The sequence below is a fragment of the Herpailurus yagouaroundi genome, unplaced genomic scaffold (assembly GCF_014898765.1).
Source record: "Herpailurus yagouaroundi ecotype Mexico unplaced genomic scaffold, PumYag 181, whole genome shotgun sequence".
Lineage (NCBI taxonomy): Eukaryota > Metazoa > Chordata > Mammalia > Carnivora > Felidae > Herpailurus > Herpailurus yagouaroundi.
In genome coordinates this window covers 31226873-31248091 of record NW_024412412.1, presented here as the reverse complement: position 1 = coordinate 31248091, position 21219 = coordinate 31226873, and the positions used below count along the sequence as shown (strand labels likewise).

At 51.8% G+C, this 21219-nt stretch overlaps 1 protein-coding gene across 2 annotated transcripts in view; it reads left to right on the top strand.

The window, feature by feature from the left end:
• Positions 1-21219, top strand: part of DPYSL2 (dihydropyrimidinase like 2) — a 130760-nt gene that overhangs the window by 92479 nt on the left and 17062 nt on the right. For both annotated transcript variants that reach the window (XM_040490229.1, XM_040490230.1), the window contains exons 4-8: positions 9217-9381; positions 12298-12359; positions 12847-12927; positions 13457-13525; positions 17769-17889. In XM_040490229.1, the coding sequence (XP_040346163.1) occupies positions 9217-9381; positions 12298-12359; positions 12847-12927; positions 13457-13525; positions 17769-17889 (498 nt within the window). The remainder of the gene's footprint in view (positions 1-9216; positions 9382-12297; positions 12360-12846; positions 12928-13456; positions 13526-17768; positions 17890-21219) is intronic.

Sequence of the window (21219 nt, the reverse complement as noted above, 5' to 3'; positions counted from 1 at the left end):
GGACCGCGAGATCGTGACCTGGCTGAAGTCGGACGCTCAACCGACTGCGCCACCCAGGCGCCCCATGTTTTATTTATTTTTAAGACAAAGAGAGACAGCATGAGTGGGGGAGGGGCAGAGAGAGAGGGAGAGACAGAATCCAAAGCAGGCTCCAGGCTCCGAGCTGTCAGCACAGAGCCCAACGCTGGGCTCGAACTCATGAACTGTGAGATCATGACCCAAGCCGAAGTTGGACGCTTAACCAACTGAGCTACCCAGGCGCCCCATGTGGCTTGCCACTCTTAAAGGTTTTACAGATTATAAATGACCCTTCGTCCCCACACACAGATTTCATTAGCCTGGCCTTTGATCTCGCATACCATGTGCATGCTGGGCCATTTGCAGGCCACCCCAAGCCTCACAGAAAGGGGTTTTATGAGGTGCTGACATTTTGACAAGCTTTTTATCTGACATCCCAAATTGACTGTCACCGGCTCACATTGGCCATTTCCTTCTGTGTCCACTAGGTTTAGGTCATTAGCTGTGCACTTAAGTGAACCTGCCTGTGTTTTCGATACTAAAAAAAAGCCTAGGTTTGAAGAGTTGAGGTGAGTGGTGTTCATAGAAACACCAAGAAGGTGGTGGTTAGTCAAGGCTGTAAAGGCTGTAAAACAAAGTGGGTTTGGACCCCAGCTCTGTGAGTTTGTGTCTGCATGACTGCAGGCAAGGCTCCTGGCCACAGCCCCCCATCTGTGGCGCCAGCATCGTGAACGTGTCTGCCTCTCTACTGTAAGCATCAAGTGAGATAAGGCATGTGGTAGCACCTTGTAAATCGCTGGGAAGCTGTGCCCATGTGAGGTTGTATTACTGCTATCAAATGATGCAAACGGTGATACGAAGTTATACGATGGTTCCATTGTCCCATTCCCTTGGAAGAGTACTCCCTTGGAAGATATATTTCTCTAACATGGGGAGCTCTGGTTATGCCTGCATTAAAGGGGGAAAGTGGAAGAAAGCTAAGGATGTCTTCCCAGGACCGTCTTCAGGCACAACGCTGGGTGTGGAAGCTGGGCCTTCTGTGCCTCGCTCCCCGCCTCTCCTTTCCCACCCTCAGACTCCAGCTCAGACTCCTGGGCTCCCAGGGTGATCTTCCGGCAGCCTGGAAGGAATGGCTGTCTCATTCTGGTGGGCATAGGCCACAGGAAGGGAAATCTGTGGGCAGGAGGCGTGGACTGCAGGTGTGGGAAGCTCCTGGTGCCCACCCGCTGCTTCCTTCATGTGGCAGAAGGAACCCTGCAAGTGAAACTCTTGCCTCCAGGTGCTGTAGCTTGTAGACCACAGGCTGTTGCTCCCAGTTGCTTATCCCGGGATTTGCCTGAGAGTGAACAGAGTCCCAGTCCCCACATCCATCGCCCGCCGAATATTGAGCCCCAGGACGACTGCAGGAAGCGGAGGAAGGAGGAGGAAGGAGATGGGGGTGGGGTGGGGTGGGGGAGGAAAGAGAGGACACGGCTGGAGGGAATGAGAGAGGAAAAGAGACAAGAGCAAGAAATCAGAGGCCCCGTGCAGGCCAGCTGGAGAAGGGTCTGCTGTTCAGATGCCCCGCTCAGGACCTTTTGAATAAATGTCAGAAGTGTGAGTGGAATTTAATGAAGTAGGACAGAGCTCCCGGGGACACCAGCATTGAAAATGCTGGGGCAAAAGAGGAACCAGGGGACGACTATTCAGAGAAGCAGCAGCAGACACGCGGAGCGCTGTCCGGAAGCTGGGGCGGGCACGGGGCAGCAGGCCGCTGCGGACAGTCACGCCCCAAGGTCGTGGAAGGCAGTGGTGGTCCCCAGGGGATGAGAGGAATTGAGAGGTCGCTCGGGGGGTATCGGCTCAGTGGAGCTGAGGGTGCTGTGGTCCAGAAGCGAATGGGAGGTGACAGCGTGGGGGCATCAACAGCATTCCGCTCTTTCCAGAGCTTGGTGGGAAGGCAAGGGTGGGAATGGGTAGTAGGCAGGAGGGTCGAGCAAGGTCATTTCCTCCGTGCACCCTGCAGTGTATTTTTTCTTCCAAACTAGACTTTAACCATTTTAAGGGTATCGTCTGTATCCTCTATCTCTGTTCCCTCTGAAGCTGGCCGATCATCAGATCACGTAAGAGGTTGTTTGCTTGTTTTATAAATATTTTTTACTGGATCTTGCTTCGGCCCTTATTCCCTCCGGCCTCTGGCTTAATGATTCTAGCAGTGATCGCTGGATGCCGAACAATTAATCATGGCTGAGCTTGGTTTATGTGAATATATTTGCTTTGTTTTAAAAGCAAGATTTCACGAGAGAGAGTTTGGCCAAGAGAGAAATAAGGGAATTCTTCAGGTGCCTCCAGCTTCAGGCAGTGAGGGGCATGAGTTTATATTCCTGCACATGTCAGGCTGATGATGCAGTTTTCTGTTAATTGAATTACTGAACTACATGCTGTAGTTATAAAATATTAAAGGGCTAAGACTGCATTTTACTTCTCAGAGATCCACACCTCCCTGTCCACTCTTGAGCAGAGGCAGTTAAGAGTAGGGGCTCTGGAGCCAAACGTCCTGGGGTCACCTCTGCCAGCCAACAGTTGTACTGGCTAAGACCACATTATTGACCACCTTCCAGAGTTCTTCCCAGGGCCTTGCTTGGCCGAAGCACAGATGGTCTGAATGTTGCAGACCTTCTGTATACATCTCTGCGATTTAAGTAACATGAACAAGGCATGTAACCCCACTATTCTCTGCTTCTCCACCTGAAAACTGGGGCCACCACTGGCTCCGACCTTAAGGGGGCTGATGTAAGGATTCAACGAGGTAGACCACGAAAGATGGATGAAATCGTACCAGACATAGGAAGTGTCTGATAAGTTTTAATTATTTTTACTATTACTCCCATGTTTTTAAGCTTATTTATTTATTTTGAGAGAGAGGGAGCGCATGAGAGAGCATGAGCGGGGAAGGGGGCAGAGAGAGAGGGAGGGAGAATCCCAAGCAGGCTCCTTGCTGTCAGTGTAGAGCCCGATGTAGGGCTTGAACTGACGAACCATGGTCATGACCTGAGCTGAAATTAAGAGTCAGATGCTTAACCAACTGAGCCACCCAGGCACTCCTACTAATACTCCCATTCTGAAGTATGTGGATTATACTTAATGTTAAAGGTAGTCACTTTGGCGGGTCCCCTTGCCCGGCATTCAGGAAGGCTGGGATTTAAAAACCAGCCATAGTGAGTCTTTCTGGCAGACGACAGGAGAGCTGTGTGTGCCTAGGACTTTTCCAGGGAATGCTGGGGATTCCCAGATTGCATGGCTGGGCCCCTCAAAGGAAGAGGTTTCTCAGTCCTCCAGTACTGAGTTGGCCAAGGCCTTTCTTGCCAGAGGAGTGTATGATGTTTGGTCTCTCCTGTGCCTGTTGAGAGTCTTTTGTATGCTGGACCTCCTGCTGGATGCTTTGGGGGACGCAGGGAAGAGGAAGTGAATGACGGCGATCATATGGAAGAGCACTTTGTTGTTTTACGAACCCCATCTTACTGAGCGCTCCAGCTGTGTTATCGTCACCAGCTTGTAGATAAGAAAATCAGGCACAGACCTTCTAGGTAGTTCAGCCCGTAGGAGAATGCTTCTTTGCACTGTCGGAGAAGCAGTGTATTTGTGCAGGCAGGTAGGGAGCCCTGTCCGCATGTGCATTAGAGGCACGGAAATACTTCACAAGGGGTTTACGTGTGGTAGTCTTCCTTATAGAGGAGCATGTAACTGTCTTCCTGCTGGTGTTTATTGGGCGCAGCTCTGTAGCAGGCATTCGTCCCGGGAGTTCCCATGGCAGCTCGCTTACACCTCTCTGGAACCCTGGGCATTAGGTACTAGTATGGGCTCCATAGAGGAGGGATCTGAAGCCCAGAGAAGAGGAGTGTCGTGAAGAAAGCCACACCGATGAGTAAGGGGCAGAGCGGGCCAGGCACTCGGGCGTCTGACCCTGGTCTTTCCTCCACTACCTCTCCTCTGGGCACCCCTTACGCTCCCAGGGACAGGTGCTTTCTCTTCCCTTTCTGCTTTTTTTTATCCCCCCCCAAGAATAAAACCGTTCTCCTAGCTGGCACACCCGGGGGCTCCCAAAGGCTCTCATCTCTCCACCAACAAAAGGCATTCTCTGCTGAATAGGTCGCCCGGCATTTTGCTGAGTAGATGCCAGCTCGATGCCACAGAGATGAGCCAGCAGTGGTTTGTGTCGTCGTCTCCCTGACGGCTTGCTTTTAATTCAAGTCCCCTGATTCATCTGGGATGAGAAAGGGAGAAGCAGACGCACATGCAGCTAAGTGCAGGGACTAGAGAATGAGTCAGGATGATTCTGGAATGCGAGGCAGGAGATGGGCAATTCTGATAAATACCGCTGGCGTGCGGGGTGCAGGGTGCCGTGTGTACTGACCAAGCGGGGTGTCTAGAGGTGGGCCTCCGTGCGACTGTGGGTGAGGCTTCAGAGAGGCTGGAGCCAGAGGGGGCCCCAGGAGGGGTCCCCCTCTTCGCTCCACCTGCTTACCCCCTGCGGACTTTTGGGAGGTGGTTCCTGCTCAGCCACTTTAATTCCCTGAACAGGGCCAGCGGTGGTATCTCTGTGTGTTTTCGATAATGCTGCCCCCCCCGGAGCTGATCAGAAGCCCCAACTGCTGTCCTTTGGAAAACTTGGGGTCTTGGATTGTGTCAATGTGGACTTCCTGGTTGTCATGTTGTGTTGAAGTTAAGCAAGATGTTACCCCTGGGGGACACTGGGCAGAGGCTCTGAGGATCTCTTACAACTCCAGGTGAATCTACAATTACCTCAAAGTAAGAAGCTAAAAATAAAATAGGGTCTTTTAAACACTGCAAACTCCAGAGGAGTTCTATATTTGAATTTCAAGGTCCAGCTCCTTTACCGTGTTGTATAACACCTGGCCAATATCCAGTAAACATAAAAATGGGATACCACGGTGCCTGGGTGGCTTAGTTAGTTGACTGACTGCCTCTTACTTTCAGCTCAGGTTGTAATCCCTGGTCCCAGGATCGAGCCCCATGTCAGGCTCCACACTTAGCGTGGAGCCTGCTTAAGGTTCTCTCCTGCCCCCCTCCCCTTTCTCCCTCTGCTCCTCTCCCTTGCTCATGCTCTCTCTTTCTCAAAAAAAAAAAAAAAAAAAAAAAAAAGAAAAATTAAAACCAGTAAAATAAGATACCAAAACCATTCAAGGCAAAAAGCAACGAAGTATTGATACATGCTCCCCCAGGAATGAACCTTGGAGACCTGCTAAGTGAAAGAAGCCAGACCCAAAAGACCACATGCTGTATGATTCCATTGACACGAAATGTCCGAAAAGGGCCAATCTACAGAGACACAAAGCAGATTAGTGGTTGCCTGGGGCTGGGAATGGGGAAGGGCGGCAGATGGGAACGGGGTTTTCCAATTCGAGGCTGGTGATGGTTGCACAGCTCTGTGACTAGCCGGCCGCTGAGTTGCACGGCTTACATGGGTGAATTGCACAGTATGTGAATCACATTTCAGTAAAGCTGCTAAAAAAATGTCGGTTCTTAGGTTTTAAGCGAAGTAAAAATCGTCCTTTGGAAACGGCTGGTGTCTTGCAGATGCGAGCACTTCCGGCTGCTGGTTGTAAGTTCTGAGTTCAGGCCACTGCCCCCGGGCATGTTCTTGGCTCTCTCATAAACCAGATTCATGGGCCTCCCACGGAAACCACAGGGTGTTTCTGAGTGTTCATCCCTGGGGGGTGAAAACTCAGTGCGTGCCAGACATTTTTCCAGGTGCTTTCATCCATGCTTCCTTCACCCTCCTGCAGCCCTGCACGGCGTGTACTTTCATGCCCGTGTTTTGTATATGCAGAAATCGAGCTCCCGTGGAGTATACACAGCAGGGCAGAGGTGCCACCAGAACCGGGACGGAGCCCAGAGCTCTTGGATCCCAGGGTCATTCTCTTTTCACCTCCTGGTGGAGGGCTGGGTTGATGAGCTCTCCCTCACGTCTTACACAAGGGGAAAAAGTCAGCTGCGAGGCAAAAGCCAGCAGGCTCTTGCAGGGACAGCTTAGGGAAATCACCGGGGACAAGGCCTGAGAGTTCCAGGCAAATCCTTTGCAGGCTTGTGTCTTCCAGTGGGTCATCTCTGCTCCCTCCGGAAGTGAGGATGACATTCTGCCCTGTGCCCTGGGGCAGCTCTTCCTAGGAGAGAGCTCCTAGGGAAAGGACCGTGGGAAAACATGAGGAGGCTTTCCATGGACACGTTTCTGAGTGTCATTCGTTTTTAGAGGAAACATGTTTATTTCCCTGGAGCTCTCAGCTTTGTCTGTATCCTGAGTTTTCAAGAGTTCGTAACCCTAGGAGCTGTTTTTTGGACATGGAGGGAGGCTATGGTATTATTCCAGCCAGGGAACCTGATGTTTTTTTGTAAGTGGCAATGCTGTTGTGTAGTAAAACGGGGTAAAGATGGGCATGAGTGAGTTCAGGTGCTTGGAGAAGAAAATGGGAAAAGATTTGCACTCAGTTAGTGATCCAAGGCAGACCCAGCAGCTCCAAGAGAGATGATTAAAAACCAGATTCTCAGGGCGCCTGGGTGGCTCAGTCGGTTAAGTGTGTGACTTAGGCTCAGGGCATGCAGGATCTCATGGTTCGTGAGTTCGAGCCCCACATCAGGCTCCTCGCTTCCAGTGCAGAGCCTGCTTGGGATTCTCTCTCTCTTCCTCTCTCTCTCTGCCCCTTCCCAACTCTCTCTCTCTCAAAATAAATAAACTTTAAGAAAATGCAAATTCTCAGGTTCCAGCCCGGACCTACAGAATCTGAAACTCTGGGGATGTCCAGGAACCTGTGTTTTAATAAGCTCTCAAGAGAGTTCTTAAACACACTCCGGTTTGAGTAGCTTAGCACCAGACCTCCTTACATATGCTTGAGGCTGAGCCGGAAAATCTGGTCATGTTCCCAGACCACCTCCTTTGGTGCTTGACCTGATCTTGCAGGGAGGCATGCGAGCTGGAAGGGAACATGTATTCATTTATTGAAAATGTTTGTTGAGCACTTCCTCGATCCAGGCACTCAGTCCCTCCTCCGAGGGAGTTTACATCCTCGTGGGGGAGTCAGATAGCAAACTAGGGGGGATGGATGCAGAAATACTGCAGATGAGGATGTCACGCTGGGATGGTGACATTCAGCCAGTGAGGGGGAGGCAGGGATGCCCAAGCAAAGAGCCAAGAGAATGGGTGTCCAGAGAGAGAAGACAGCTGGTGGAAAGTTCTGGAGGTCGGGTGGAGTTGGGCAGCTCAAGTAATGGCAGGAGGCCGACGGGGATGAACCAGGGGGAGGGGCAAGAGAGTGTTGGAGAGATGAGACTGGATCCACAGGACCAAGGGGGGAGCTTGAATGGCTCTAAGGTGCTGGACAGCCACCGAAGGATTAACCGGCAGAGTGGCAGGATCTGGGGAAAGATTTGACAAGATCCATCTCTCCGGCTGCCTATGCAGGCTGGTGCGGTGGGGCAAGTGACGAAGCCAGGGGCGTGACTAGGGAGATTCTGTCCAAACTGTATTTGCAACAAAGTTTTATTTTCCTCCTCCTTGTCTTCTGCCTCCTCCTGCCCCTCCTCCTCTCCCTCCTCCTCCTTTTTTGCGGGGTGCGGGGTGGGGCACAGTTTAAGAAAATTGGATTTGTTTTGCCAGGGTTTCTGTTAGCAGTTTACAGACGGAACTGACTTGCATCCCAAGTGTGACATCCTCATTGCTTTCGTTAGGTAACACTATACGTATTACAGTACCAACTAGGCGCTTAATTACATATACGGCTACTGATGAAAAAAAAGGACATTTCATCAAAAGACAATTCAGCTCAGATGTGCACATTTTTGAGACGTACAAAACCAAGTTCAGTTGATGACGGTTGAGCAGCGTCTGCAAGATTTGATCCATTTCAGAAATATGAGCTCACTGGCATTGCCTGGGCTGGCATTTTCTTAGCCGAGAACTACTTACCTGGGTGTAGGAAATTCCCCTAATATTTTATTTAGAAGAATGATTCATTGCTTTAGGGGTCAAGAGTCCTGCGTTTTGTCTTTTTTTGTTGCCTAAGTTTGATTTGATCGTGGACAAGTCATTGCAGTGCATATTTTAGTGTCTCTGTGCAGGAGATGGGTAATAATTGTTCTGGCAACCCTCTTTTCATCAAGGTAACTGGGCGAGAGTTCTCTGAGACTTAGAGATACTACTACCTGTGCAAAGGCCCTGTGGCAGAAGGGAGCAGGAACTGAAAGGTAGCCCACGCGGTTGGAGGAGAGCAGAGTGCAAAGGGAAGTTGATCCAGAGTGATGTTGTTAGAGGGGGCAAGGGCCAGGCTGGGCAGAATCTTGCAGACCTTGTTGGGGACTTTAATCTTTATCTTAAGGGGAGACCACTGGAAGATTTAAATAGGGGAATGACAAAAGATCGATAGATAGGCTGTTTCCTTTAATCCTCACAACAAACGTGTGCAGCAGTTAATATCCCCATTTTAAACCAGCACAGAAATTTAGGGTAGTGGCGATTGAGTAGCTTCCCCAAGAGCGCGTTGCTGGCAGGTAGTGGAGCCAGGAGACAAACTCAGTTCACCTGGAGTCCAGAGCCCCCCTTCTTCCATCTCAGCCTAACTCAATAACTATATAACAATAACCACTGTTTTAAAAGACGCTTTGAACTCTTAAGACGAAAAGATCTCCCTTACATTACAAAGTGGTATTATGCTGCAGAAATATGAGCGCCGACGAGAGATTGGATACGCTGGGGAAGCTTTGAAAGCCTCAGCCTTTGTGGCGAGGGTCCAGCGTCTTCGAGTTCCTTGCTGTCTGGTGGGGGGCGCCTCACAGCCAGCTATCGCCACACGGAAAGGTTTGGCAGCTCCGGACGGCCATCTGACACTGCCATTGTCCGTAAGGACTCATTGTCCGTGAGATGTCCCGAGGTACCTGCTTTCAGGGACTCTGAGCCGGGCAATCAGATCCGGGCAGTTCATGCGTGGTTTCGTGGGAGTAATCGTGCCATGCCAAGGTTTCTGCTTTCTGCTTTCTCCCTCTCGGGGAGTCCGTTGGTTTCAGTGGATTCTTAGGAGCTGGTTGTAGAGATCACCATCTCGGTTGTGGACCCAAGAAGCCTTATTCAAGGTTGAGACGGGAAAACTGCTGCTGACCCGTGGCCCTCGAGCCTTCTGTTGATGACGACAAATGTTTGTTCTTTTCTAGTTGACCATGTCGTGCCCGAGCCCGGGACAAGCCTGCTGGCAGCCTTCGACCAGTGGAGGGAGTGGGCTGACAGCAAGTCCTGCTGTGACTACTCTCTGCACGTGGACATCACGGAGTGGCATAAGGGCATCCAGGAGGAGATAGAGGCCCTGGTGAAGGACCACGGTAGGTTATGCTGACCGGCACCTCCGGGGATATTTCCATTTCGGTACACGAGCCGGCACAGCTCTCTGAAGGAGAGCTCTGTGAATAGCGCTTGCAGACCCCTCTGTGCCTCTCCTCCATGCCTGCAAGGAGAGACGGTGGGGCCGCAGCTGGCGCCCACCGGAGGCAGCCAAACCCAGCGCGGCAACGGAAGCTTTCATTGACGGGAGAACCGGACGGAGCCTCACCAGGGGGACCGGTTCCTGTGTGACAACTGCACACAGCTTACTGGTTTGAGGGAACTGCGCCCAGCCAGGTTGGAGAGTTGAGGCCATGGGACTGATTTGCCCTCAGAGGATAAGAACGCCTGTCCCAGTGAGGATTCTGGACCGTCATGGGCGGGGGGAGGAGGTGCCCAGGATGCCGAGTGGGGGACTCTTCCTGCAAACCCACGAGGACCAGGATAGACTTGAGGGTGAGGAGGCTCTGGGACAACCTGAAAGGTCTTTTTCATGCCAGGGGACTATTTCAGGGAGTCAGATTCCAGGGGTTGGACCCTGGAGGATTCCCAGGCAGGCTGGAAGAATCCGGACTACCTCAGGGTGCCTTTGGGACCCTTCTGTCCACAGGGACCTTGGGAGTTCAGGTGCTAATGCCAAGTCACTTCATCTTCTGGGGTCTTCTTGAGCTTGGCTAGAGACTAGACTCCTAGGGTGACCTCTTGGCTTCATGGGATCTTAACTGTCAGGGGAGCGCCTGTTGCTTTCGGGTTCTGCGACTTCTAAGCCCAGGAGTACCGCTGTGGGTAAAATACCAGGAGGGAAGTCTGTAGGTGCGGATACGGTAGGTATCCGTGAATACGGCCGAAAACGCCCAGAATGAAACTCTGGAGTCTTGGGTTTAGTGTGTCTTCCTCGCATTAGCCATATGACCTTGGGGAATTACTTAAATTTCATGAGTCTCCGTTAAAAAAAAAAAATCACATGAGGGTATTGGACTAGATATCCTAAGATTCTTTGTGGTACAAAGGTTCCACCTAAAAGAAAAGAAGTAACCCTTGACCTTTCTCGCTTTTGAGAATACAGAGTCTTAAAGGGTTTAACTTTCCATACTTAAACTGAATCGAATCCAAATCAGGCGAGAGTGTCACCATAGCAACTGTTGCCTGGCCAGAGAGAAGGGTTGGGATGTCCCAAGCCACTGAGCCCGGGCAGCGTTCAGCACCCCCAGGTGGCTTGAATTAAACTCCAAGACTAGAAGGTTGTCAGTACAGTTGTTTACCATTGTGATGGATGTCAGGCAGGGATGTTTGGTCTGGTGCCTCGGGAGGCAAGGACTCTGAAATGCCAGGGTGAGAATTGCAACATCAGCTTATTGGACCCTTTCTTACTTAAGAACGTTTCTTTTTCTTTTTTTTTGTTAATGTTTATTTATTTTTGAGACAGAGAGAATCAGAGCATGAATAGGGGAGGGTCAGAGCGAGAGGGAGACACAGAATCCGAAGCAGGCTCCAGGCTCTGAGCTGTCAGCCCAGAGCCTGATGCGGGGCTTGAACTCACAGACTGTGAGATCATGACCTGAGCCGAAGTCGGATGCCCAACCAACTGAGCAACCCAGGCGCCCCAAGAACGTTTCTTAAAAATCAGCTTGGATGGAAGTCTGTTTACCAGAGGAAAGATCTAGATCTTGTAGATCTTCACAGAATATTCGATTTCATTTTCTTCTCAAAGTCACAACAGCTGGGGGCAACTTTTGTTTTTATTTTTTCACTTTGTATTTATTTTTATTTTATTAAAAAAATTTTTTTTAACATTTATTTATTATTGAGAGAGAGGGAGACACAGAGCAGGAGCAGGGGAGGGACAGAGAGAGGGGGAGACACAGAATCTGAAGCGGGCTCCAGGCTCTGAGCTGTCAGCACAGAGCCTGACGTGGGGCTCGAACTCACGAACTGTGAGATCATGACCTGAGCCAAGATCAAGAGTCGGACACTTAACTGAATGAGCCACCCGGGTGCCCCCATCTTAATCATTTTTAAATACACATTCAATGACATTAAGTACATTCACATTGTTGTGCAACCATTTCACCACCCATCCCCAGAACTTGTCATCTTTCCACACTGAAGCTCTGTACCCATTAAACACCAACCCCCCAGTCCCTCCTACCCCCAACCCCTGGCAATCCCCATTCTCCTTTTTTTTAATTAAAAAACATTTTTTTAATGTTTATTTTTGAGAGAGAGAGAGAGAGAGAAACAGAGCTCAAGCAGGGGAGGGGCAGAGAGAGGAAGACACAGAATCCGAAGCAGGCTCCAGCCTCCGAGCTGTCAGCACAGAGCCTGACGTGGGGTTCGAACCCACGGACTGCAAGATCTTGACCTAAGCGGAAGTCAGACACTCCTCCGACTGAGCCACCCAGGCACCGCCCACCCCCATTCTACTTCCTGTCTCTGTAAATTTGACTTGTAAATGGAATCTTACGTATCTGTCCTATAGTGACTGGCTAGTTCCCTTAGTGTAATGTCCTCAGGGTTCATCCATGTGACAGGATATTCTTCCAGCTTCGGGCTGAGTGACGTTCTGCTGTATGACTGTATGACATTTCGTGTATCCATTCGTCGGTCAGCGGACACTTCTGCCCTTTGGCTAATGTGAATAACGTTGCTGTGCATTTGAATACACGTAGAGGTACAGGCAACTTCTAAGTTTGGTATAGTTTTAAACTTAGAGAAAAACTGTCCGGATGCTAAAAGCTTTTGCACCCTCTTTTACCAATTCTTTATATTTCTGTCTCCACCTCTGTCTCTGTCTCTCCTGTCCCTCTTCTATCTGTATACGTATATGCATAGTATTATACCTTTCTTAGTCGCTTCCAGATTATTTGGTTTATTTATTAAAGTCCTGTGTCCACCTCTCTATTTTGTCTGTCCGCTAGGGGTCAATTCCTTCCTGGTGTACATGGCTTTCAAAGATCGCTTCCAGCTAACTGATTCCCAGGTAAGGAAGGTTGCCTTTTCTGAACAGGCATTTGGTACATTTGGGCCAATGTCGTTGTTTTGGAAGCTGCCTCTGGTGTGTGTATGTCCCTTGGCTTCATGGGACATGGCTGGTGGATGAACTCCCTGATGTAACTTTACCTTTAGGGAGGGTCTGAAGCCAGTGCACTGGCCCCCGGGGCTCTGGAGTCAGCCTCAGACCTGCCTCTGTGGGACAGCGTAGCCCAGAGATGTACTCAGAGCCAGGTGTCATCCGTGACCCTCCCCTACTCCGAGTCCCTTAGGTTATGCTGCCCCTGTTGATTACCGCGCGGGCCTGCTCGGCCACATGTGGCCGGAAGCCTTGCCCTGGGGGCCTGTCCACAGAGCCAGCCTTAACAGTAGCGGCCACTGGTGCCGTTTCTGACCCCTGTGGCCGGCAGGGGAGTGGCTATACCTGTGAGCAGGTAGATGGACGTCCCTGTCTCTGATCCCCTCCCCTCCTCCAGATCTATGAAGTATTGAGCGTGATCCGGGATATCGGTGCGATTGCCCAAGTCCACGCGGAAAACGGCGACATCATTGCAGAGGTATGAGGCCCTCTTCCTCATCGTTTCTTCATGACGTGCAGGGTGAGAGGTGGGCTCGGGAGCAGGAAACCACTTCTGTGGCTCAGCTGCAAGCAGGAGAAACAGGGTGACCTGGTGTGACCGCCCTGGGCACGGTGCTAAGAGCCTCACCAGCAGCGTGGATGTCGGGGACGTGTGCCTCTCCGCATTCCACGGGATGCACGGCCTGTTCCCTTTGCACAGAGAAGTCAATTCTCTCGTGCTGTAGGGCAGCCGCCTATGGGTGGGCGACATGGGCTTCCACGTACAGACATTTTACACTGTGGCCCAGGGCCGGGCACGCGTGGGCTGTCAGCATCCCGGGGGAGAGCTGAACACCTGCTCAGGCAGGACTGGGGACAGGGTACTGAACCCTTCTCTTCACAAGGCCCTGGCATAAGAGCCGAGTGATCATCTCGCCTGAGTAGCTTTTTGGGTAAAAGGTCTCTAGCGATCAGAGCATCTCAAGTCCAGCTCTCCCTGACGGCCTGGCTTGCTTTAAACCTTGCAGGAGCAGCAGAGGATCCTGGATCTGGGCATCACGGGCCCCGAGGGACACGTGCTGAGCCGGCCTGAGGAGGTGAACATCTATGGAAAGCAGAAGAAACAGGCAGAAGAAAGAGAAGGGGGAGGCACTGGGAATGTCCCGCACACTGAGGATTGACACTTCGTTCTGCATTTTTACTGCATGTGCACACACACAACGCACGCAGACTGACAGAGACAGAGACACAGACTCTGAGACAGACACACAGACTGAGGCGTTGCCGTAGACGCACAGAGACTCCTAGGGACAGACACACAGGGACAGAGCCGCAGACACACATGCACCGGGGCACCTTCAACACCATCTGTGGCCCTGAGGACACTTTCCTCTCCTCAGTGGAGGGATGGAACCTATTACATCTTGAGTATCGTCTGGTCCCTCTCCAGGCCATGGGGTATAGCTCCTTCCACGACCATCCAGCCTTCCCACGCACGCTAAAGAGCCAAAGGGATGAGCTGGGGCCAGCACACGGGGGAGGGAGGTTGAAGGTGACATCTTTTGGCCCCTGTGTTAGCTGCATGCTGCCTCTGGGGCTGGTGGACAGTGACTCTGGGAGGAGCTCACAGGAGAGAGAGGGCGACAGTCTCAGTGGCTGATGCCCAGAGGACCTGAGGTTGGTTTTGTACACAGGTGTGTACCTATAACACACACACACACACACACGCACACACACACATGGGAGCCCAAGCTCACCATAAAGCCCGTGGGCCCCTGTAACCGGGTGGTGATACCTGGGGCTGGGCTTACCGGGAAAGTGTGCTCTACCCTCCATCCCCTGGGGCGGTTGGGGGCCGCTCCCGCCCTGCTGTGGCTGTGCAGGTAGGCAAGAGTGTGCGGCACACTGAGATGAGAAGAGCAGGCGCCGCTTCCCTTGTTACACGAGGCTACTTCTGAGAGCCCTGCTCCTGCTGAACTCGGAAGAGCCTTCCTGGGGGCTTGCTTTCCTTCCTCCTCCTGTCTTCTCGGCATCCCTGCATCCCCGCAGACTTGAAAACAGGAAGCAAGCCTGGGGTTTACTGAGCAGGCAAAAGGTGTCACGGGAGAGCTGTTCTGGTTGCGATTTTGACCACAAGAATCAAACCCGTTTTTCCATGGTTAGTCGCCGGAGACTTCTCTCCAGCAGCTGTTGCGTGGAGAATCTCAGAGTCCCCTGCAGTGGAGCGTGGAGCCTTCCCTGGGGGCTGGCAGGTCTGGAGTGCTCCCATTCGAGGAGCTCTTGGCTTCGGGGGTGGGTCCTCTTGCCTCATGAACCGCTGTTTGGGGGGCTTTCTCTTCTCTCTGCTTTCCAAGGTCATCTGCTTCCCAGCTGATTCAGAGGCACCTGCTCTCGATCAGCCTCAGTGTTGGGGGCTTCCCCTGAGCAAGTGCACCATTATAACAGCCCCGTGAGCCACCGGCACGAGCTGGCCCCTTCTCCCTCAGCTCCTGGTGGTGCTTTTTCAGTTTGGCACCAGGGATCCGTCGCGTTAAACCCTCTGTGGGCGACAAAGAGAAGAAAACAGGGAACCGTTCTGAAGGAACTTGAGCTTGACCGTGTAGGTGGGGAGATACCGCCCTGTACGTATGAAGCAGTGGTTAATAACATGCAAACGTGTAATTCCTTCTCGGTTTCGTGATCTGTCGCCGCATCATGGTGGTCAGCGTGGTTTGAGCTGCACAAATCACATTCCTGCTGCTCTCTGTTCTTCTCTCCACCCCACCACGTGAGTTTGCCCCCCGGGGTTCCCCCCCCCCCCCCCCCCCGCCTTTCCAGCTGAGAAGACTGAGAGGGAAACTGTAGGGAATGCGGCAATCTAGAAACCACCTGTCCATCAATGGTGCCCGACATGTATGATGACTGGGCCCTGTTGGGACCGCGAGATGAATGAGCAGGGGACTATGGATGAGCTGGAGAGGAAGAGAGAGATGGAAAGTAACCAGGCAGGGTAGAATGTGACCGGGGCTCCGGGCCGAAAGGCTGGCATCTGGGAAGGAAGTTGGGGACACGCGGGTGAGGGTGATGGTGACCAAGAGGCTTCCCCAGAGAAGAGAGCTTTCTGGCTAGGCTTTCTGGAACTGCCGCTGGGGCAGGCCAACACTTGGGGGACTGAGCCACAGAGGGGGTGTTGTGTGCAGACACTGCTGTGTATTCTGATTCTGTTGTGTGTACCGACACTGTGGTCAGTGAGTGCCAACGCTGTTGTATGTCCCTAGATAAGTGGCTTTCCTCTCTGGATCTTGGGGTGTCCAGTCTTAAAAATCATCAAGTCTCGGTGACCCCCCCCCAAATCCTTCAGAGCTCTATAATGAGACAATTTTCTTAAAATTTTAAGTTGTAATACTATTTTCCTAATATTTTAGGTCAATATTATTTAAATCAGTTCCCTGCATGTAAGGGGCCTGCACAGGTACACACAGCAGGGTAAACGTGGATCCTTCCATGGTTCCGAGCGGAACACAGAGAGATGGGGTCTAAGTGGCCTTCTCTTTCAATGAGGTGGCCCTGTAGTTAGGTGTCGGCCATCCCCCGGCATCTGCGGGAGCAGGGGTGGGACCAGAGCTCACCTCACAGTGGATGAGACAATCCAGAGTGGGCCCTGGGAAGCCTGTCCCGCAGGGGTAGGCCCCCAGTAGAACTGGCACTTTTGCTCCATTTATTCCCTAATTAGTCCAATTTCACATTCCAGTTCACCCAGGACAGTCACAGGCCATGCCCGCTGCCCCCATGCACTCATTAATAGTGCCTCTGTTCACTTTCAGAAGGATTTGTGTTCAGCCAATAAATTGAGTAGTCATTGGCACGCCTGGGAAGCCATGAAGATTCTAGAAGCGTCCTTTCTGCACTTCACATTCTAGACTTCTGAGGTGACCGCAGAGATTCAGGCTATCCCTCCTCTGTGCCTCCCTGGGCCAGAGGCACTTCTGTTGAAACTGGAGTCAAGGAGAGGGAGGGCCAATGGCTCAGCTATTCCAGGAATTAAAAACATTTGGACGATTAATGAGCTTTTTCAAGAGCCATTTGGTTTGCCTTTGAATTTTGAGACCTCTCTCTTCACATGGTTGATGCCCGAAAGGGCAAACGTGAATGAAGTTGTCGTCATTTATTAAATTAGATTACCAGTTAATGCAATTATAGAACCTTAGCTCTTGGCCACGCTCCTGTAGAAACTTGGTTAGCTAAGATAATTCAGTTAGGAGCTCAGCTATTTCTTGCAAAAAATAGCAGCTCGTTACAGAACGGCTTCACTTTCACCATTAACATAAAGGAATCCATTTGTTCAGTAAACATGTTGGGGCAGCGGCTGTGTACCAGGCCCTGTGTTGGGAACTAATGTAGTCCCGCTGGAGCTACACTGGGGGTGGGGCACAGAGGACACAAAACTCGGAGTCAGACCCAGCCCTCTGTCTCAAGGAGTTGAAGCCACAGCTTTCTTCCAGGATCTGAGAGGGAGCAAGAGGCTTTTTGAGATCCATCGTTCTACAGTTTCACGTGGTCCTTCAGTTGCCCATTCTAAACACACACTATGTCTGTGAGGCATACCTTGATCTCAGTAGTCTGACCTGGTCAGGTATTTGGCAATAATCACTCGGGGTCTTTGAAATATTATTCATTGAAGCATCAGGTTTAAAGACTCGTCTATTAGAGCAGCTCTCCCATCTCGTGCGGAAGGCCGTACCAGTCTGTGTGCGGCCTTGGACGTGTTACCACGGGCTGAGGACCGTTGCTTGACGTTCCCAGTCAAGCCTGCTCCGTTCCCAGAGCCCTGTGAGGTCGCGCTGTTCCTTGGGTTCATCTGTGGGTGTCGGACAGAAGCCCAGCACAAAAATCTCACCACTGACTGTCTCGACTCAAGACCACACAGCTGGAGCGAATGTACTGACTTGGGAGCAGTTTCCCTGCCTGGTGGTTTTCTCATGTGTGCAAAGCATAAAAATCACCCGGTGCTGTTAGGACTAACCACATTTCTGGGTCCCATCCCCAGAGGGTCTGGGAACGGCCTGAAGATCCGCCGTTTCTTACCAGCTCTGGGCTGACGCTGATGTCGTAGGTCGGCTGGGCACTCTTCAAGCCACTCAAAGGGTCTAGGAAGGAAACGCCCCCGTCGTTTCCACCCAACAGTGTTGAGTGACACTGGGAGAGTCACCTCCCCCTCCTGGGGTGCCACTCAGGGTAGAACCCAGAGGACACCGCGGCCTCTTGTTCCTCTCGGCCTCTCTCGGTGGGGTGAGAGTAAAGACGGCCCTTGGAGTGGGCACAGAGTGGGCACAGTTCTTACGTTCACGTGCTCTTCTGCAGGTCGAGGCCGAAGCCGTGAATCGCTCGATTACCATCGCCAACCAGACCAACTGCCCTCTGTACGTCACCAAGGTGATGAGCAAGAGCGCGGCCGAAGTCATCGCCCAGGCCCGGAAAAAGGGTGAGCGTTACCTCCACGGCTGTGTGACCGCGGGCAGGTCAGGAAGGGAGGAGGGCTCCGTTTCCAGACCTTCATGCCAAGCGGGCTGCTTTTATCGCGTTCCAGCATTAACCTAATTACAGCTGAGCAAGGCAGGGAGCTCCGGTTTCTCTCTCTGTTCCACCGCTGCCGCCTTGTCAGTATCTATTTAAAGCCGGGCGCTGCAAAGAGTGGGTGGGGCAGGCGCGTTTCCCTCCCGCCCCTGCTTCTATAGCGAAGTTGGGCTTAATTTGATGCAGTCTAAATAAACTAGGCACATGCACAGATGGTGTCAGGCTCCATCTGCCACAGAACTCTTCTGGGGAACGTTCTATTGCAAAATGAGTCCCCGCTCCGTGGCTGGTAGTGATTTCTGTGGGGGTAAGTAAGAGAGTCTTGTGGGGGCGTAGGGCAGGGGATCTTGCCCCGAGCCTCCTCGTGTCCGGTTCTCCGGGTGCTTGAGGCACTCCTTACAAATTATATTGATAGGTCCTGGGCTGAGGCTGGTGCTCTGTTAGTACTAGGGAGTCCATTGAGAAGGTTCTTGGAAACTAATTTACTAAGTACGGCTTCTACTGCTGCTTCCAAAGGCTGTTCGTGGAGCACCTTATACATTATGAATGCAGCGGAATCTTGTAATCTGCTGTCGACTGAGTTTGCGCAGTCACATCACGTGTCCTGTGCTTTGGAGTGTGGCTCCAGGGACCGGCTGACCGTGGGTAGCTGACTTGGTGAGGGTGCATCCTGGCCTGATCTTTTCTCCCTTAATTTCTGTCTAGCTTTCTCCTGGTGTCTCTCTCTCTGTCTCTTTCTATCGCTTTATCTCTTTCTGTATCTTAAGGGAACCGTTGGACCTCTGTGCTTCTGTTTGTAGTTCTCTGTGGGATGTGATCCACAGGCATAGGGAGCACTGTCGGAGTTTTTCACTGGTGGGTGACTTGGTACAAGACCTAGAACAAATTGCTCAATGACCGGTGAGTCAGCCTGTCCCCAGAGATGATGACTTCCAGATGGACCCAGCAGTTTCTGCCCCGGTTCCTTGGAGCTCTCCCCGGGCCTCTGTCCTTAGGCTGCTCAGCACAGGGTCGCTGGGTTCCTAGCTTTTTGGAAACCTGCCCTCTGCTGGCGGCTGCCGGAATTGCTTTTTTGAAATAAACATTCCCCTAAATAACGTCATGCACTCCGAATCCGCTTTGCGTTGTTTCTCCAGGAGACACTGGATGATTCGTGTCAGTAACCCTCCCTCACCTGGGCCCTTTGTCACCCAGGCACATGTTTGCATCCATCTCAACACCCAACATTAATCACAGAACCGTTCCTTGCATGGAGCCTGGGGACGGTCGGCACAGTGTCTGGAAAGTGGGAGGAAATTAGGCAGCAGCTTCTTTTATTTATTTTAGTAACCATCCTGGACCCACATGATCATAACAAACAAGGAGTTAAGCAAACATTTTAACATTTTGATGTAATTAAACATTCCATTTAACAGCATGTAAAAACTGAGGACTTGCTTTCTGATTCAGACTTTTGCTTGTCCCTGCTGGAGGGGGAGGAGTCCGTCTCTCCCCAGACCCTGGCCCGGACAGGTGGTGCTAGCCTTGCTCTGGGGCGCACAGTGCTGGCCTGTGAGCCAGCCCTGCTGGCACTTCTGAAGCGTCTCGAGAACTTCCTGTGCCTCAGTTTCTTCATTTCAAGACGTGGCACTGATGTGTGTTACTGTAGAGTCCAGTCCTGCTCCAGTAACCTGTGACTCGGTGCCCGATGATGTCCCTTTGTCGTCTTTAGGACTTTGACCCTGTGTGTGTATTGGGCAGTGAGCACCAAGAAGGGACTGCCTCAGTCTCTTTGTTCTAGAACTTTCCGTGTGTCAGTCCAACTGTGCCTGCATCATGGTTCCCCGGGGTGGGCTTTTGCATTTAGACTGTCACCCTTTGGTCTCTGAAACCCTTTGCTTGAGATGGGCCTGAGCTGCCAGAAAGGAATTTCTGGTGCATTTGGGTGCTAATGAGCAAGAATGTGAGCTTCTCGCTTGCTTGTGGGCTCTTAAGGCTCTTTCCATCTTGTTGGAACTTCATAACAACTCTGGGAGGCCGCCCGGGCAGGAATTTTTTTGCACTTGGTTTTACTTTGCAGCTGAGTAAACCGGAGCTCACGGCTAACGGGCGGTGGAATCGGGCCTTGACTGTCAGGTGCCTAACTTCGGGCCTGAACATCCATGTGAATATCTGAATTACCCTTCATGCTTTGAAGATTATTTCAGTATGAGAAATGCTGGTATCTGTGGGGGTTCTTATGAACCTGCGGGAAACTAGAGCTTGACACCGAGGAGCGTCGTGCATAATACAGAAGCAAGGATTCCCAAACAACCGAGAAGGAAAACAGGATACGGTTGTGTTACGTCTTTGCGCTCTGGGATCAGTGTCCCGTCCTGGATCAAATCCCAGCTCGCTGTGCGCCAGCCTGTGATGCCGGGCAGCTCCCTTACCGTCGCTGGGTCTCAGTTTCCATCTGCAGTAGCGACCCGTCTTGTAAGTGGAGGTGGTGCCTGACTGAGGTAACGTGCGTACAGACACGTAATGATTGTACTCGCTGTTCTCATGGCTGAGGATTGAAGGGCCGGTTCGAAGATGCCTGCCAACCTTAGATAGGGGTTCTCTGCTAAGGAGTCTTTTCGATCTCAGGTGGGTCCTCGTGGTCCCTGGTGGCAAGCGTGAGGCCCTGTCAACTTTTTGCCGCCCCATTTCTTCATCTGTAAGATGGAGAGGTTCTTCGTTTACTCAGCGAAATTTTGTTGTTGTTGTTTATTTATTTTTGAGAGAGAGAGAGACAGAGTGCAAGTGAGGGAGGGGCAGAGAGAGGGGGAGACACAGAATCTGAAGCAGGCTCCCGGCTCTGAGCCTGGTGCGGGGCTCGAACTCGTGAACCACGAGATCGTGACCTGAGCGGAAGTCGGACACTTAACCGACTGAGCCACCCAGGTGCCCCTAAACTTTTTTTTTTTTCTTAATATTTATTTATTTTTGAGAGAGAGAGGGAGAGCGTGAGTGGGGTAGGGGCAACGGGCGGGGAGGGGGGGGGCAGAGGATCCAAAGCGGGCTCTGTGCTGATAGCAGTGAGGCGAATGTGGGGCTAGAACTCAGAATCCATGAGATCGTGAACTGAGCCAAAGTTGGACGCTTAACTGACTGAGCCACCCGGGCGCCCCTTCAGCAAACTTTTATTATGTGATATTTCAGGCCGTGGTGCTGGATGGTCCCAGCCCCCAGCTTCTTCACTCGTAGGGGTGGGACACATGGACAAAAAGTCACAATG